The 16,511-nt window shown below is 37.1% G+C and overlaps 1 protein-coding gene across 3 annotated transcripts in view; it reads right to left on the minus strand.

The window, feature by feature from the left end:
- The window catches only part of KCNT2 (potassium sodium-activated channel subfamily T member 2), a 366,395-nt gene that overhangs the window by 107,709 nt on the left and 242,175 nt on the right, over nucleotides 1-16,511 (minus strand). For 2 of the 3 annotated variants that reach the window (XM_047077237.1, XM_047077236.1), the window contains exons 15-16: nucleotides 5,701-5,850; nucleotides 2,923-3,152 (exon numbers count right to left, since the gene is read on the minus strand). In XM_047077237.1, the coding sequence (XP_046933193.1) occupies nucleotides 2,923-3,152; nucleotides 5,701-5,850 (380 nt within the window). The remainder of the gene's footprint in view (nucleotides 1-2,922; nucleotides 3,153-5,700; nucleotides 5,851-16,511) is intronic. The other variant, XM_047077238.1, reaches the window with a different exon arrangement.

Consider the following 16,511-nt stretch of genomic DNA (forward strand, 5'->3'; position numbering starts at 1 on the left):
TCTTTAACCTCCACGCTTTTGGAGGTTTTCCAGACTTTTTCCTGTGGTTGATTTCAAGCTTCATAGCATTGTGGTCTGAAAGTATGCATGGTATAATTTCAATTCTTGTAAACTTATGAAGGGCTGTTTTGTGACCCAGTATATGATCTATCTTGGAGAATGTTCCATGTGCACTCGAGAAGAAAGTATATTCTGTTGCTTTGGGATGCAGAGTTCTAAATATATCTGTCAAGTCCATCTGATCCAGTGTCTCATTCAGGGCCCTTGTTTCTTTATTGACCGTGTGTCTAGATGATCTATCCATTTCTGTAAGTGGGGTGTTAAAGTCCCCAGCAATTACCACATTCTTATCAATAAGGTTGCTTCTGTTTATGAGTAATTGTTTTATATATTTGGGGGCTCCGGTATTCGGCGCATAGACATTTATAATTGTTAGCTCTTCCTGATGGATAGACCCTGTAACTATTATATAATGTCCTTCTTCATCTCTTGTTACAGCCTTTAATTTAAAGTCTAGTTTGTCTGATGTAAGTATGGCTACTCCAGCTTTCTTCTGGCTTCCAGTAGCATGATAAATAGTTCTCCATCCCCTCACTCTGAATCTAAAGGTGTCCTCAGGTCTAAAATGAGTCTCTTGTAGACAGCAAATAGATGGGTCTTGTTTTTTTATCCATTCTGATACCCTATGTCTTTTGGTTGGCGCATTTAATCCATTTACATTCAGTGTTATTATAGAAAGATACGGGTTTAGAGTCATTGTGATGTCTGTATGTTTTATGCTTGTAGTGATGTCTCTGGTACTTTGTCTCACAGGGTCCCCCTTAGGATCTCTTGTAGGGCTGGTTTAGTGGTGACAAATTCCTTCAGTTTTTGTTTGTTTGGGAAGACCTTTATCTCTCCTTCTATTCTAAATGACAGACTTGCTGGATAAAGGATTCTCGGCTGCATATTTTTGCTGTCTAGCACCCTGAAAATCTCGTGCCAATTCTTTCTGGCCTGCCAAGTTTCAAAAGAGAGATCCGTCACGAGTCTTATAGGTCTCCCTTTATATGTGAGGGCACGTTTACCCCTTGCTGCTTTCAGAATTTTCTCTTTATCCTTGTATTTTGCCAGTTTCACTATGATATGTCATGCAGAAGATCGATTCAAGTTACGTTTGAAGGGAGTTCTCTGTGCCTCTTGGATTTCAATGCCTTTTTCCTTCCCCAGTTCAGGGAAGTTCTCAGCTATTATTTCTTCAAGTACCCCTTCAGCACCTTTCCCTCTCTCTTCCTCCTCTGGGATACCAATTACGCGTATATTATTTCTTTTTAGTGTATCACTTAGTTCTCTAATTTTCCCCTCATACTCCTGGATTTTTTTATCTCTCTTTTTCTCAGCTTCCTCTTTTTCCATAACTTTATCTTCTAGTTCACCTATTCTCTCCTCTGCCTCTTCCATCCGAGCCGTGGTGGTTTGCATTTTGTTTTCCATTTCCTTTAAAGCGCTTTTCAGCTCCTCGTGACTGTTCCTTAGTCCCCTGATGTCTGTAGCAAGAGATTCTCTGCTGTCCTGTATGCTGTTTTCCAGCCCAGCGATTAATTTTATGACTATTATTCTAAATTCACTTTCTGTTATATTATTTAAATCCTTTTTGATCAGCTCATTAGCTGTTGTTATTTCCTGGAGATTCTTCTGAGGGGAATTCTTCCGCTTGGTCATTTTGGATAGTCCCTGGTGTGGTGAGGGCCTGCAGGGCACTTCCCCTGTGCTGTGGTGTATAACTGGAGTTGGTGGGCGGGGCCGCAGTCCGACCTGATGTCTGCCCCCAGCCCACCGCTGGGGCCACAGTCAGACTGGTGTGTGCCTTCTCTTCCCCTCTCCTAGGGGCGGGATTCACTGTGGGGTGGCGTGGCCCGTCTGGGCTACTTGCACACTGCCAGGCTTGTGATGCTGGGGATCTGGCGTATTAGCTGGGGTGGGAAGGCAAGGTGCACGGCGGCAGGGGGGGCAGGCTTAGCTCGCTTCTCCTTAGGTGATCCACTTCAGGAGGGGCCCTGTGGCAGCCGGAGGGAGTCAGATCGCTGCCGGAGGTTTGGCTCCGCAGAAGCACAGAGTTGGGTGTTCGCGCGGAGCGAGCAATTTCCCTGGCCGGAGCCGGTTCCCTTTGGGATTTTGGCTGGGGGATGGGCGGGAGAGATGGCGCTGGCGAGCGCCTTTGTTCCCCGCCAAACTGAGCTCTGTCGTCCGGGGGCTCCGCAGCTCACCCTCCCTTTGTCCTCCAGCCTTCCCGCTTTCCGAGCAGAGCTGTTAACTTATGACCTCCCAGACGCTAAGTCGCGCTTGCTGTCGGAACACAGTCCGTCAGGCCCCTCCGCTTTTGCAAGCCGGACTCGGGGGCTCTGCTTGGCCGGCGAGCCGCCCCTCCGCCCCGGCTCCCTCCCGCCAGTCCGTGGAGCGCGCACCGCCTCGCCGCCCTTCCTACCCTCTTCCGTGGGCCTCTCGTCTGCACTTGGGTCCGGTGACTCTGTTCTGCTAATCCTCTGGCGGTTTTCTGGGTTATTTAGGCAGGTGTAGGTGGAATCTAAGTGATCAGCAGGACGCGCGGTGAGCCCAGCGTCCTCCTACGCCGCCATCTTCCCAGAAATATTATGCTTTTTTAAAGAAAGAAACTAGGGGCGCCTGGGTGGCACAGTCGGTTAAGCGTCCGACTTCAGCCAGGTCACGATCTCGCAGTCCGTGAGTTCAAGCCCCGCATGGGGCTCTGGGCTGATGGCTCAGAGCCTGGAGCCTGTTTCCGACTCTGTGTCTCCCTCTCTCTCTGCCCCTCCCCCGTTCATGCTCTGTCTCTCTCTGTCCCAAAAATAAATAAACGTTGAAAAAAAAATTAAAAAAAAAAATAAGAAAGAAACTAATGATATTTTCAAATTTATTTATACTTACCCATGCTGGCAATTATGCTATGTACAGGTAATCGAGAAGGTCCATGATAAAATGACCTTGATACATTGCTTTTTTTCTGCTGGTCTTGGTTTTTAAATGCTGAATTCTCTTCTTTGGTAATATTAATATAAAAACATATATCTGTAGCATTCATAATACATCGAGGGCCTGGATTCAGCAAAATGTTTTTATTATCCTCCCTCCGAACACCAATCAAGCAGACGCCAAACCTTAATTTAAAATAAATAAATAAAAGTTTAAGAATTGTGATTCAGCAAGCTTTTAGTTATTGTTTGTTTTTAAGTTTTCATATTAGCAAACTGTTATAAGGCAGAGGAAAATTAAAACCCAAATCAAAGCCTTTTATTTACTTTTGAGACAGAAAGAGACAGAGCATGAGCTAGGGAGAAGCAGAAGAGAGAGGGAGACACAGAATCTGAAGCAGGCTCCCAGTTCTGAGCTGTCAGCACAGAACCCGACATGGAGCTCGAACCCACAAACTGTGAGATCATGACCTAAGCTGAAGTCGGACGCTTAACCAACTGAGCCACCCAGGCGCTCCAGCAAATCAAAGCCTTTTAAAGCGTTTTGAAAAGATCCTAAAAGTTCAAGACTCAAGATTCTCAAGACTTTCCTATTTTCACAGGAAAAGAAACTATGTCCTTAGTGTGTTGTGAAATCAATTTAGTTGATTATAACATATATATGTATGTATGTATATGTTCACCTAAATAAAGCAGAAGAGAATAAAAGATAATAGAAAACATCAGCATGTATATCATTAGGAAGGGTAAGAATTTTTTTTATAAAGTGTGTGTGTATTGGGTCTTTCCTTAAATACGTATTTTCATTTGATCAAAAAACATAAAACAATATTACTTAGTCAAAAAAAATTGAAAGCCATTGGCCTAAAGGAGAGGAAGAAACTTACCAACGTCACATGACAAAGAATCAGGGTCCCTAAATTTCTTTTAGTTCTGTGTCTACCATATTTGGTTTACTCTGAATTTTAGGAATAAAAAATTTAATAGTCTGAATAGGTGCACAGCTTAATTAGTAGAAATATCAAGCACTGAATTGAACACATATTAATAATTGCTTTTATACTTTTTCAGGTTATGCTCCGAACAGAAAATGCCCTGAATGTTTTTATTTCAATATGTCTTATAGTGTTTCACATAAATCTATTGAATACAAATTATTTATAAACTAAATATTTTTTAAACATCAAAAGTATATTTAGTATGTATGGATAGAATCACATGGAGAATTTAAATGTAATACATAAAATATTACATTAGTAGAATATACTAGATATAAATAAACCCTAAAAATGTTTTATCAATATATTTATAATACTGATAATATATTACTTTCATTATAAACATACATTTGTATTTCTTCAGTAAATAATTTTTCTCAAAAAGGAAAAAAAATTATGTTTCATGTTTGAATTAGAAGATACTACTGATTACTTTTTAACTTATTTCTCTGGACAAAGAAAGTTTTTTTTAAATGTCTAGTTTTTATAAATGTTATTATGACTTTGTTTACATTTTTTAAATGTTTATTTTTGAGAGAGAGAGAGGGCACGTGCAAGCTGGGGAGGGGCAGAGTCAGACATAGAAGATCCCAAGCAGGCTCTGTGCTGACAGCAGGGAGCTGATGTGGGGCTTGAAGTCAAGAACTAAGAGATCTAGACCTGAGCTGAGGTCATACATTCAACTGAGCCACCCAGGTGACCCCTTTGTTTACATGTTTAAACAACACTTTATAATTAGATCTCCAAATAAGATTCATTTCATTTATTTGTAAATTCCTAATGGATTAAAATATTTTTAATAGTTTTTTAATGTTTATTTATTTGAGAGAGAGAGAGAGACAAACAGAGTGTGAGCGGGGGAGGGGCAAAGAGAGGGAGACACAGAATCCCAAGCAGGCTCCAGGCTCTGAGCTGTCAGCACAGAGCCCGACAAGGGGTCCCAAACTCAAGAACCACGAGATCATGACCTGAGCTGAAGTCAGACACTTAACCAACTGAGCCATCCAGGCGCCCCATTAATAGATTAAAATATGTTAAAGACAATTTAAAAATCACTAAAGTCGAGGCACCTAGGGGGCTCAGTTAGTTAAGCATCTGACTCTTGGTTTTGGCTGGGGTCATGATCTCAAGGTTTCATAGGTTCAGGCCCCATGTCAGGCTCTGCACTGGCAGCATGGAGACTGCTTGGGTTTCTTTCCCTCTCTCTCTCTCTGCCCCTACCTTACTTGCACTGTGTCGGTCTTTCTCAAAATCAACTTTAAAAAGAAGTTACTAAAGTCAATATTCCTACTAAGTTATACTTTATACCTAACAATATTAACTTGTAGAGATCATACAGAAGCTCAGAGTTCAAATGTCTCAGTAATTACATTAAAAATTCCATAATACTTGGAATTCATGAGCACCAATATGGGCTGTATTTTAGAAAACTGTGTTTAAGGGGCGCCTGGGTGGCGCAGTCGGTTAAGCCTCCGACTTCAGCCAGGTCACGATCTCGCGGTCCGTGAGTTCGAGCCCCGCGTCAGGCTCTGGGCTGATGGCTTGGAGCCTGGAGCCTGTTTCCGATTCTGTGTCTCCCTCTCTCTCTGCCCCTCCCCCGTTCATGCTCTCTCTCTCTGTCCCAAAAATAAATAAAAAACGTTGAAAAAAAAATTAAAAAAAAAAAAAAAAGAAAACTGTGTTTAAAAGGTATGATTGATTTATATTTTAAGTCCACTCTGGAAGCAGAAACATACTTTTTGTGCGCATGAAAAGAGGCATATGTAAAACTCTTCCCTTCGTATTCAGCAAAAAATGTACTTTCTTCCAAAACAATGTGGTATACTTCATTGCCAGAGCATCTACCATACATCTTCTGCCACTGTTCTGGTGACTGCTGGCCTTCTCTGCAACAAAAGCACACACACATACACGCACACCAAGAGAAAAACACAGTGAATGAAGTTAAAAAAACAAAAAAACAGTTGCCATACATAATTTGGAGTTTCCTCCCAGGAAGAATTAGTAAACACAGTGCAAAGAAGTATATGTATGGTGCTCTAAATGATGACATTTACAAACACAAAGAATTACTACAAAAATTTTGAAACTAACACAATATATAATAAGCTTGAAAGATGACACAATCCTAGAAAGTAGTTTTTCATACTCCAGTTAATGAAAACATTTATCCTGACCATGAACCAATGAGATATAGCATTTATAGCATTTCATTTTAATTTCTGTTTATGTCTATCCTGTCATGCATATCCTACATATTACACTTGTTTTATAGTCTAAGTAACATGGCACCTACTTCATCTCATTTATGATACCTATTTGGCCCCTGTAGGTAACTGATTTTGCTTTATATTTATAATTATGTATTCATACATGTCAACTTATCAAGTTGATTTCACAGAAAACATACTCTTAATTTCTGTCCATATCATAGCAATGGCTTCCTTCCAATTATGTAGCAGTTAAGAAAAGATACCTCTTCAAGATAAAAGGGTCTTCAATCACCAGAAGTATTTTTTAAAAGAATATAAGTTTATCACAAAAAGTACAGTTTCTATTTTCTGGAATGCTCTCCTCAGTGGCCTTGAAAATATATAAAAAAAGTCAACCTATGAAAAATTATTTTTTCCTATTTTTTATAATATATTTCATTTACTTTTTCTGAATAAAGCTTATGGACTCTATAAACACAAAAAATGCATATTCTAGGAGGAAAGTGATAAATGTATAAATACCAAAATATTTCAGTAGATTGTCTATAGATTTTGAATGGATAAAAGCAGATAACAAATCATATTTGTCATATTTAGGGTTTTAAAAACATTTTAAACTCTTGAGTTTTGTCTAAAGGATTATTAGAGATAATACATTTATTAACATTTAGAAGAGTAACTAAGTTTTAAAAAATCATATATTTCCCAGGTATGTTTAATTGTGCTTAAGAGTCAAGAGCCTAGACCTTGGAGTCTGATTGCCTGATCTGAATCCTAATTTTAAGATCTTGTGTGAGTTACTTAACTTCTCAGTGATTCTCTGCCTCTTCTGTGAAAAAACAGTATCAGCCTCACTGGATTAGATAAAATGAGGTAATACAAATAAATCACTTAGCAGATGTTGGGATCATAGTAATCACTCAGAAAATGTTAGCTTCCATTATTATTTTGCTGTTATACTTTTCTCATTACTAGATTCTGGAGACACCTTTAAGCAGCCCAGGCAACCTATTGAACACTAATGCTTTTAAAACCTTTACTCTTTTTTCTGTAATAATTTTAATATGTTTTTGGAAGTAGAAAAATAAAGTAAAAACACTTTTTGACTATAGCCTGTATATGGCTACATCTAACTATTATTTTCTAGGAATAACTGTTCCTGGTAGAGAAAACATTCCTTTTGGCAAACAAAAATAAAATCATCTTTGTTATGTACCACAGTGCTACTTGGCAAGATGATACTTGGCAAAGACAGAATCCATTTAAATGGGCTGGAAATGTAAGAGAAGATGCCGGTAATTCATCATGGTTTATTTGAGATCCAAAAGGTAGCATGGAGTCAAATAATTGTCATACAAGGGTACTAAAAGCTATTCAAAAGAATCATACATCTAAGTCCAGCGGCTGAAATGGGAAAACGATATTGTAGCTTGAAAAGGAGAGTATACAAGGACATTTCAGATGGATTTCCTTAAATCATTTGCTTCTTCTCATGCTATTTTATGTTTTCATGCCAGGAGACATCTTTATGATTTCTTCAAATATATTCCTAATAGGTAACCAAGAATCTCTAGGTTCAGCTAATTGTAAATATATAAAAATGTTCCCCTCTTAGCTCATGTAATTTTTTTGAGAAATGTAAGAAATTAATAACGCCATTTAATATCATTGGGTAAGTTCAGTTCTCACTTATTAATTCCTACATGAAATATTTATCAAGCACCTAGGCTGTGTCAGGGAAGTTCTAGATTCACAAGTTATGGCAGTTAAGAAAGAAAAAAATGCTTTCTTGTTTGAAGCCTCTAGTGAAGGAAGACTGACAGTAAACAAAAGAAGCAAACTGTGTTATGTTGGAAGTGATTAGTGTAGAGAGAAAAATCAGAGAGGGAATAATTTTGAGCAGTGAATTGAAAAGTAAAAGGTAGGGTTGAGGAAGGCATTGCTGGGAGGTTGACATTTGAGTAAAAATCTTTAAGAGAGTGGGAGAGGCAACCATAGGAATACTCAGGAGAATATTGTTTCAGGCAGAAGTACCAACAAGTACTTTCCTGAAGCAGAGAACAAAGAACAAAGAGGCCAGTTTGGCTGGAGTTAGGGGAGGAGAAAAAATGAGGCCAGAGAGATAACTGGGAAGGGAGAGGGGTCATATAGAGGTTTACAAAATTTTACAATGACTTGGACTTGTACTTGGGATGATTTGGCAGTCACTGGAGGATTTCAAAGATGGGTGCAAAAGATTCTGACTTTAATTTTTTGTCTTCTTTTATTGTTTATATGTTAGTTAGCTACCATGCAGTGCAATATGGGTTTCAGAAGTAGAATTCAGTGATTCATCATTCACATACAACACCCAGTGCTCATCACAACAAGTGCTCTTCCTAATACCCAACACCCATCTACCCATCCTACTAGACATGTCCCCAAAAGCAAGGGAAATGAAGGCAAACATAAACTATTGGGACTTCATCAAGATCAAAAGCTTCTGTGTGGTGAAGGAAGTAATCGGCAAAACTATAAGGCAACCTACAGAATGGGAGAAGATTCGGACTTAAATTTTACAAAAATCCCCACAGGTCAGGACGCTGAGAAGAGACTGAAGATGGGGTAATGACCAATGAGGAGGTTAATATAATGATCCAGCTAGATGACGATGGTTTGGACCAGATTAGACTCTGGGTGTGTTCTGAAGGTAGACCAGAAAGGATTTGCTAATGGAAGAGAAAAAATATATAAAAATCTCGAGCACCCATGTCCATCAGAAATATGGATAAACAAATAAATAAATAGAATCCATAAAGATAAGAGTGAAAATGCAGGTACTACTGATTATAAAACATCATGGAGAAATCTCAAATATAAAATGTTAAATAAAAGAAGTGATTCCAGATTTGTTATTTTAGTTAACTAAGTCCTAGGAAAGAAAGAAGTCAATCAGAGATAATATATGTGGGCTTCAGAAACATTTGTAATGTTTATTTTTTTTTAATCTGAAATGCTAGGCACCTGGATGTTAATGACAATAATCTTACAACTTTTGAATGTCTGAGACATTTATAATTGCATCACAAAAAAAGAAAAACAGGACTAACTCAAAAAGATATCTGCACCTCATGTCCATTGCAGCATTGTTTACATGAACCAAGGCATAGAAATAACTAAAGAGTTTGTAGATGGATGAATGAATAAAGAAAATGTGGTGTAAATATATATAACGAGTTACTATTCAGCTATATAAAAGGAAATCCTGCCATTTGTGACAATGTGGATGGACCTTGAGGTTATTAGCTAAGTGAAATAAGTCACCAAGACAAATACCATATGGTCTCATTTAGATGTAGAATCGAAAAAAAAAAGTAAACAAAAAGTAAACTCCTAGATTCAAAGAACAGACTGGTGGTTGCCAAAGGGGAAGTTGGGGAGATGGGTGAAACAGGTTAAGGTGAGCAAAAAGTACAAACTTCTACTTATATACTAAATAAGTCCTGGAATATAATGTACAGCATGAGGGCTATAGTTAATAATACTATATTATATATTAGAAAGCTACTAAGAGAGTAAATCTCAAAAGTTGGGCATACAAGAAAAAAAATTGTATGTGTGGTGATGAATGTTAACTAGACTTATTGGCATGATCATTTCCTCTCTACATATATGTATGTATGTGTGTATACATATACCCATATATATAGAGAGAATTATGTTGTACATCTGACATTAATGTAATATTATATGGCAGTTATATCTCTATTTTTAAAAAGGGCATTTTACGGCCTGTAGACGTATAAAAAAACTTTTCTTTGTCTTCAATTTACTATTCTCCCTAAATTTTCTCTTCATCTATCTTACTTTATGTTTATAGGCAGAAACAATTCAAGATTATTTTTCAATGGAGGAAAACAATCACATAAATAAAAAGATATTTCCAAACTTCTCATACCAGAGAATTCTTTAATTCCACCATCTAGGTGGGTCTTGATCTCACCACTTGTCCCTTTCTCCATCAATTCTTACACTTTTCAAATAGTCCTATCCCACTGTCTGGCCTCCTTGCCTCCAGTATTGGTCATTACAAATCTATTTATGGTGCTGTCAGAAGACTGAATTTCAAAAACTCCAATCAGTTCATGTCACTCTCCTGTTGAAAATGTTTAAAGGGCTTCCTCCTTCCATTTTAAAAATGTGAACTTCTTTATCATCATTACAAAGCCCTCTGGACCTATGCTATACCTACCTTTCAAATTTCATTTGTTACCTCTGTCTTCTTTCTCTCGTGTGTTCCAGCCATGAGCACTCCTTAATTTACCCTGAACAAGAAACTCTTTCTTATATTTTGGACTCTTCACAAGGGTGTTCGTCCTATCTCCAAAGCTCTACTCATTCTCTGACCTATAGCTTACTCATTACTTCTTAGCTTTGCAGTGCTGTACTTTGTTCATGATATAGTAACACTAAATTGTATTAATTACTCCTTAATGTCTTGCTTCCCTGTGAAATAAGCCACATGAGGAAAGGGATCATGTCTTGTTTACCACTATACTTTTGAGACTCTGACATCCATTCTGACACAATGTAAGTGCTTAATAAATGTTTGGTTAAATGAACAAAGAATAACCTAACGATGTTCTTTATGCTCAATTACTAAATGTTCTGCTTTCCTAATTATATAATACCTGTCTTCTCACCAGAATCATTTTTTAGGTCTAACCAATTACTTTCCCTATGATGAATTTGCCATTAGAATTAGAAAAAATAATCATGGAGTTCCTCAATCGCTAATGGACATGAAATAAATTTAACCTCAGCAGCAGTAAAAACACAAAAAATATTAGGGACAAAAAACACAGAATGGAAAGCTTAGTGAAAGTTACAAAAAGCCATTTAATGAAGATTTAAGATGTGTTTACACTAAGCAAATGAACTTTTAGGGAAAATAATTGGTTTGTGCATTTACTTACTGTCAAGCTCAAAGTATATTGCAACCTGTAAAACAGTACAGCCTAGTTTACTCCATACCCTTTTTAGGATGTTCTAGGATTTTTACTGAAAACTTACTGGTAATCAATGCTTCCTAAACTAGTTTATGTCCACCTTTATTTTCAAAATCATTGGCATCTCCAGCTGTTTATAAAAGTATAGTAGAAAAAGAAAACTGATAGGAATATGAAAATGAAATATTCTATTAAGACAATAAATGGAGTACAGAGTAACAGTATATGCTTCATATTTGAAAGAACCTCTTTGAGATATCTATTTCCCCTGCATAAAGAGATATGCTGTAAAATGCATGCACCCAAAACTAGAGTCAGGAGAGCCTTGAAAAAACTTAGATGAGGCAGCTTAGAAGGCAACAAAGCTTGTGTCTGCTCTCCTATGCATTCTAAACTCTAAACAAATGTCTAAGTGAGTGATTTTTTGTTTTTTTTTAAAGAGAAGTGGAAGGAAAGGTGATAGACAATTCCTTAGGAGAAAGGGGGAAAAAACGCCTAGTCAAGTGAATAAACTAACCCTTTGTCAAAGTCTTCAAGACCTTGTAGCCTTCTAAGCATGTCCTGTCAAATCCCCCATTCCTGTCTTATAATAATATCTTGGGCAGGTCCCATTTCTTTCAAATCATGTTCAGTTATTAAAAAGCTCAGTCTCACCCCATCTGAAATTTCAATCCTACCAGTTCAGGCTGATTCTCCACAGGATGTTGCTGCTCTTCAAAGTAATTCTAATTAGTAATCACTATAAAGGGTCTTGTAGGCACATGTGAATATCCCTTTATGGGGAATGAGGGCTGTACTTTGGTATATGATCACCAATAAGAAAGTCTCTTCCACTTTCCCTCATCTTATTTACCAGTGGTACATCCTACAATCTAACTGCTTGAGTTTCCTCACCTTGTGACCAACACACTCAGATGGGGTACCAGGAATATGGCTCAGATCTTTTTAAGCTATCAGTCATGCTGTGGAAAACCCATGCATGGGATTGAAGGCTGTCTTCTAGCTCTGCCATTTTTCTCTAATTCTTTTTTCCTCATGTTCAATTAATCACAGGAAACAATATAAGCAAATGTCCAACTAAAGGATGAGATGCTAGTTCCCACTTCCTGCAGACAGCCCTATTCTCCATGAGTAATGCATAATTCTTTTGTACTTCTCCTCACATGGCTGGGGTAGGTGCAAGAGCACTGTACTCCTCTATCCATCCCCCTCTCTAATCTCCTCTTTCACCAATTGGGGGGCATGAAAAGTCCCTCCCAATATAGTAAGTATTGGTGTAAAAATAGTATATTTGCTCAATTCTGTTTAGTTTTCCTAAGTTAGAAATATCTGGGAAAATTTGTTCCAGTTAACTTCTGGATGATACATAAATCAATTCTGACAACTGATTTTATTTTTCTTTTAGATGCAAGTTGCACATTCCTCATTAATCTATGATTATACCTTCAAGGCAAATGGGTATTTATTGCCAGAAAGCAAATTAACTCACATACCAATCTCCTGAGCTTTAACACGGTCAACCAAGTGTAAGGAGGACTGTTAGTAAGTACTTGAGTCTGCTCTTTGCAGAAATGTATTTAATGCAGGCTTCTGAATGCAGTAAAAGAATTTTACATAATTTTGTCTCTGGAAGTTTCCCCACCTCAAATTTTCCCAAAGGGAAAAACAAGGATTTAACTGGAATTTCCTGTGCCAGATAGAAGAGGTTGAAATTGTATTATAGTACATAATCTCTTTCTAGTTCAGGAATGTGCTGAACTGCTCTGCCCAATAACAGAGTTGGCATTAAAAACAAAAACATCATAAAACCTTATTCTACTGACAAATTCCTATTTTCTTATAAAAATGGATGGTATTTTTTTTAAAAAAACTCATACTAATAACTTTTAGAAAATAAAATTTGATTTTATTTTCATATTTTCTGTATGCATATAAGCATGCCACAAAACTATAGGTAAAGTCAAGAAGAGTAAGCATGATATTATGAAGCCCTACCTTCAAGGTTATAAAATGTAATCATTAGTAGAAATCCACACAGATTGCCAAATTAGTTGTTTTTATATACCTATTTTTTTATCAAACTAAATTACTTTCACATCAGTAGGAATAAAAAGCACCTTGTCACAAGGTATCTTTGATATAAATCCATTCTTCACTATGTAATAAAAGGCTTCACATATAACTTAGGTGGAAATTTTTGCCTTAGGAAAAGGATGTCATTTAGATTTAGAGTTGAAATGTTAAATAAAATAAAATTTCCTTATTGATGCTCCATTTTCAAGAAGATATTTGTTACCTCATTGTATTGATTGAAAGTAGATTTAAAACCCAAAGGTTTAAATCTAATTAAAATTAATACATTTTATTTAATTTTATACTGTTGTGTTTCCCCAATTTAATGTCTGCTTGCTTGCACATAGTTATTTATATTCTTTACAGGGTGCTTTTCTGCAAACACACATGAATTGCATTAACTCATAATGGTCCCAAACTGTAACATTATTTAAAAATCAAGTTATTTAAATTGTACTACAATCTTGCCTTTACTATCAACCTCAGGAATCTACAGTGAAGACTGTAGGCCAAAGAAATGATTTTGACAAATTGTAGCCTGTGTCACTGGAAACATAATTGTAATTTATAGGTGGAAAGTGTATATTTGAATATACAGAAGCTTCCAAAACAGGGAGGATACAAAAGAAACAGCTAACACACAACTTTGATGCACATTTATTCTTGTTAATCTGCAGACAGAACTGACATACAAATATGGTTCTCTTATCTAAAAAGAAAATATAGAAAAAGTAATAAAACACAAGATTAAGATGTCTTGGTCTACCAGGAAGAGGCTTATGCATTCCTACTCTTGAACAACTGAACTTCCCCAGCTTTTTATGTCATCAGACACCAAAATAGAAATCTGAGTCCTAAGATTAAATCAAGTCAGTGGATGCTAATCAACTTTCTACCACTAGATGGAACTGGAAAGCTGTTTGCCATTCTTGGGAAAAGAAAAATTGTTGGGATGGGGAGAATAGAAAAATGCCATATAGCTTTCAAATATTTTTAAAAAAATTTTTTAAGTTTACTTATTTATTTTGATAGAGAGAAAGAGAGTAGGGGAGGGGCAGAGAGAGAGGGAGAGAGCGAGAATACCAAGCAGGCTATACACTGTCAGCACAGAGCCTGATGTAGGGCTCAAACTCACGAACCATGAGATGATGACCTAAGCCAAAACCAAGAGTTGGACGCTTAGTGGACTGAGCCACCCAGATGCACCAGCTTTCAAACATTGTTAATAGTGACCTTAAACAATGAACACTCTTTTGAAAGGGATCTACTTCAAGAAAAAATGAAATACAGCTTAAACGTTAAATCTAAAGGGCCCACTATACTTGAAGGTGGGCCAAAAGCCATTGCCCTTACTCCAATGTGATTTTCTGAAATGCTCACTTAATTCAGAAAGCTGCCTAATTATCACACACACAAAAATCCTAAAATTCTGTAAAGATTTTTCATCTACTTTTCAAACTGTCAGGTGAAAAGGTAAATTCTTCTGTCATAATGAACGTCATTCTCAGCTCTTTCATGCTACTATGAAGTCATAGCCCACTGATTTTAAACTGTTCTCCATCAGAATGAATACAAATTCATACCTGAAGTGCACTTACCCCTTTCTTTCTCAGAACACAGCCTGCTTGTTTACTGAAAACCATACACTCAGCTTCTAATAAAGTACTTTGTGCCCTTGTACACATACATAGTGCTACTCTATCTATCCCTTTAGTTTAGAACACCATTGTGAATTTCCCAGGGAAGTTATATACCATAAACACTAATATTTGGGGATATAGGAGTTTCAGAAGCTCCTGCTGTTATTATCTACATTTTGCCATTTGAGTATCTTTTTTTTTTCCCCTTTTAAAATTATTTGTAACTAGGAGATTTGTTCACTGTTTTCCCATGTTGTCATTTGATTTATTCTCAAGGTATGCAAAGGTAATCTTACCACAGAGAGAAGATATTTCATTAATAAAATAAATCTAGGGGAAGTTTATAATATGTCCCAAATCCATATATAAGCCATGTTTACATTGTGTTCTACCCTGTATTGAATATTAGTCTTTTCTCATCAGAATGTACTTGTTCTCGGGGCGCCTGGGTGGCTCAGTCGGTTGGGTGTCTGACTTTGGCTCAGGTCATGATCTCACAGTCTGAGTTTGAGCCCTGTGTTGGGCTCTGTGCTGACAGCTCAGAGCATGAAGCCTGCTTCAGATTCTGTCTCCCTCGCTCTGCCCTTCCCCTGCCCACATTCTGCCTCTCTCTCTCTTTCTCAAAAATAAATAAACATTAAAAAAAATTTTTTTAAACAAGAATGTACTTGTGCTTTGCATTTCCCAAACTTCTAACACAGTGCCTTATACTGTATGGATGCATGCATTTATTATTTATACAATGAATTAATGGCCAAAACATAACAATATTTTAACTCAGTGCTTTTTTAGCATGTTATTTCATCCAAACCTCAAATTTTAACCAAAAAAAAAAAAAAAGAAAGAAAAAGCTTCCAAATCTTCAGCTTAATGCAGAGTTTTAAGGCATTTCTTAATGATAATGCTCTGAAGCTTTATCACTATAATCAGTATTAGGCACTGTCTATTGACTGCCTTCTCTGAGGTATGAGACAAAAGAATGATCTCACAAGAGAGTCCCCACAGGTGCTGTTCAGATAACGATACTACCATTTTTAATTCCTCTTTGGGATTCCTCTTCCAGAGTTATTCTGCAACTCTAGTGTCCACAGAGCAGGTTAGTAAAGTAAATGCTTAAATCAGGCCAGATGTGACACAATGGGGAGTGTGCAGGCTTGGGTGGGTTGGCTGTTACATGCCTGCTGAAAAGGCAAATTCAAAAAAAAAAAAATATTTCCATCAGGCTGGTGGCCAAATAAAACCTATCTGCTAACATAAGTTGGTTCATTGGTGATTAGGTTTGAAACTTCAGATCCACTAGTTACATTTTAACTTTAAATAACACACTTTAACTCTGTTACACTAACTATATCCAGTCTTGATTTCCATTATGTAACCTGAGGATATTAATGACCCTCTTCCCTTCCACATCTTCTCCCTACTTTTATTCTAAACCGTTATTCGCTGTACAATTTTTTTCTACATTGTTGAAATTACAAATATTTATACTTTGTTCACTAGCTGCAAAAAGTCAATGGCTTAAGATTAAAAGCAGAGGGGCATCTCAGTGGCTCAACTGGTTGAGCATCCAACTTCCACTCAGGTCAATGATCTCATGGATCGTGGGTTTGAGTTTTGCGCTGATAGTGTGGAA

This window comes from Lynx rufus, unplaced genomic scaffold (assembly GCF_022079265.1).
Source record: "Lynx rufus isolate CCGP_SWC_20201006 ecotype Redwood Valley unplaced genomic scaffold, mLynRuf1.p SCAF_15, whole genome shotgun sequence".
Taxonomy (NCBI): Eukaryota; Metazoa; Chordata; class Mammalia; order Carnivora; family Felidae; genus Lynx; species Lynx rufus.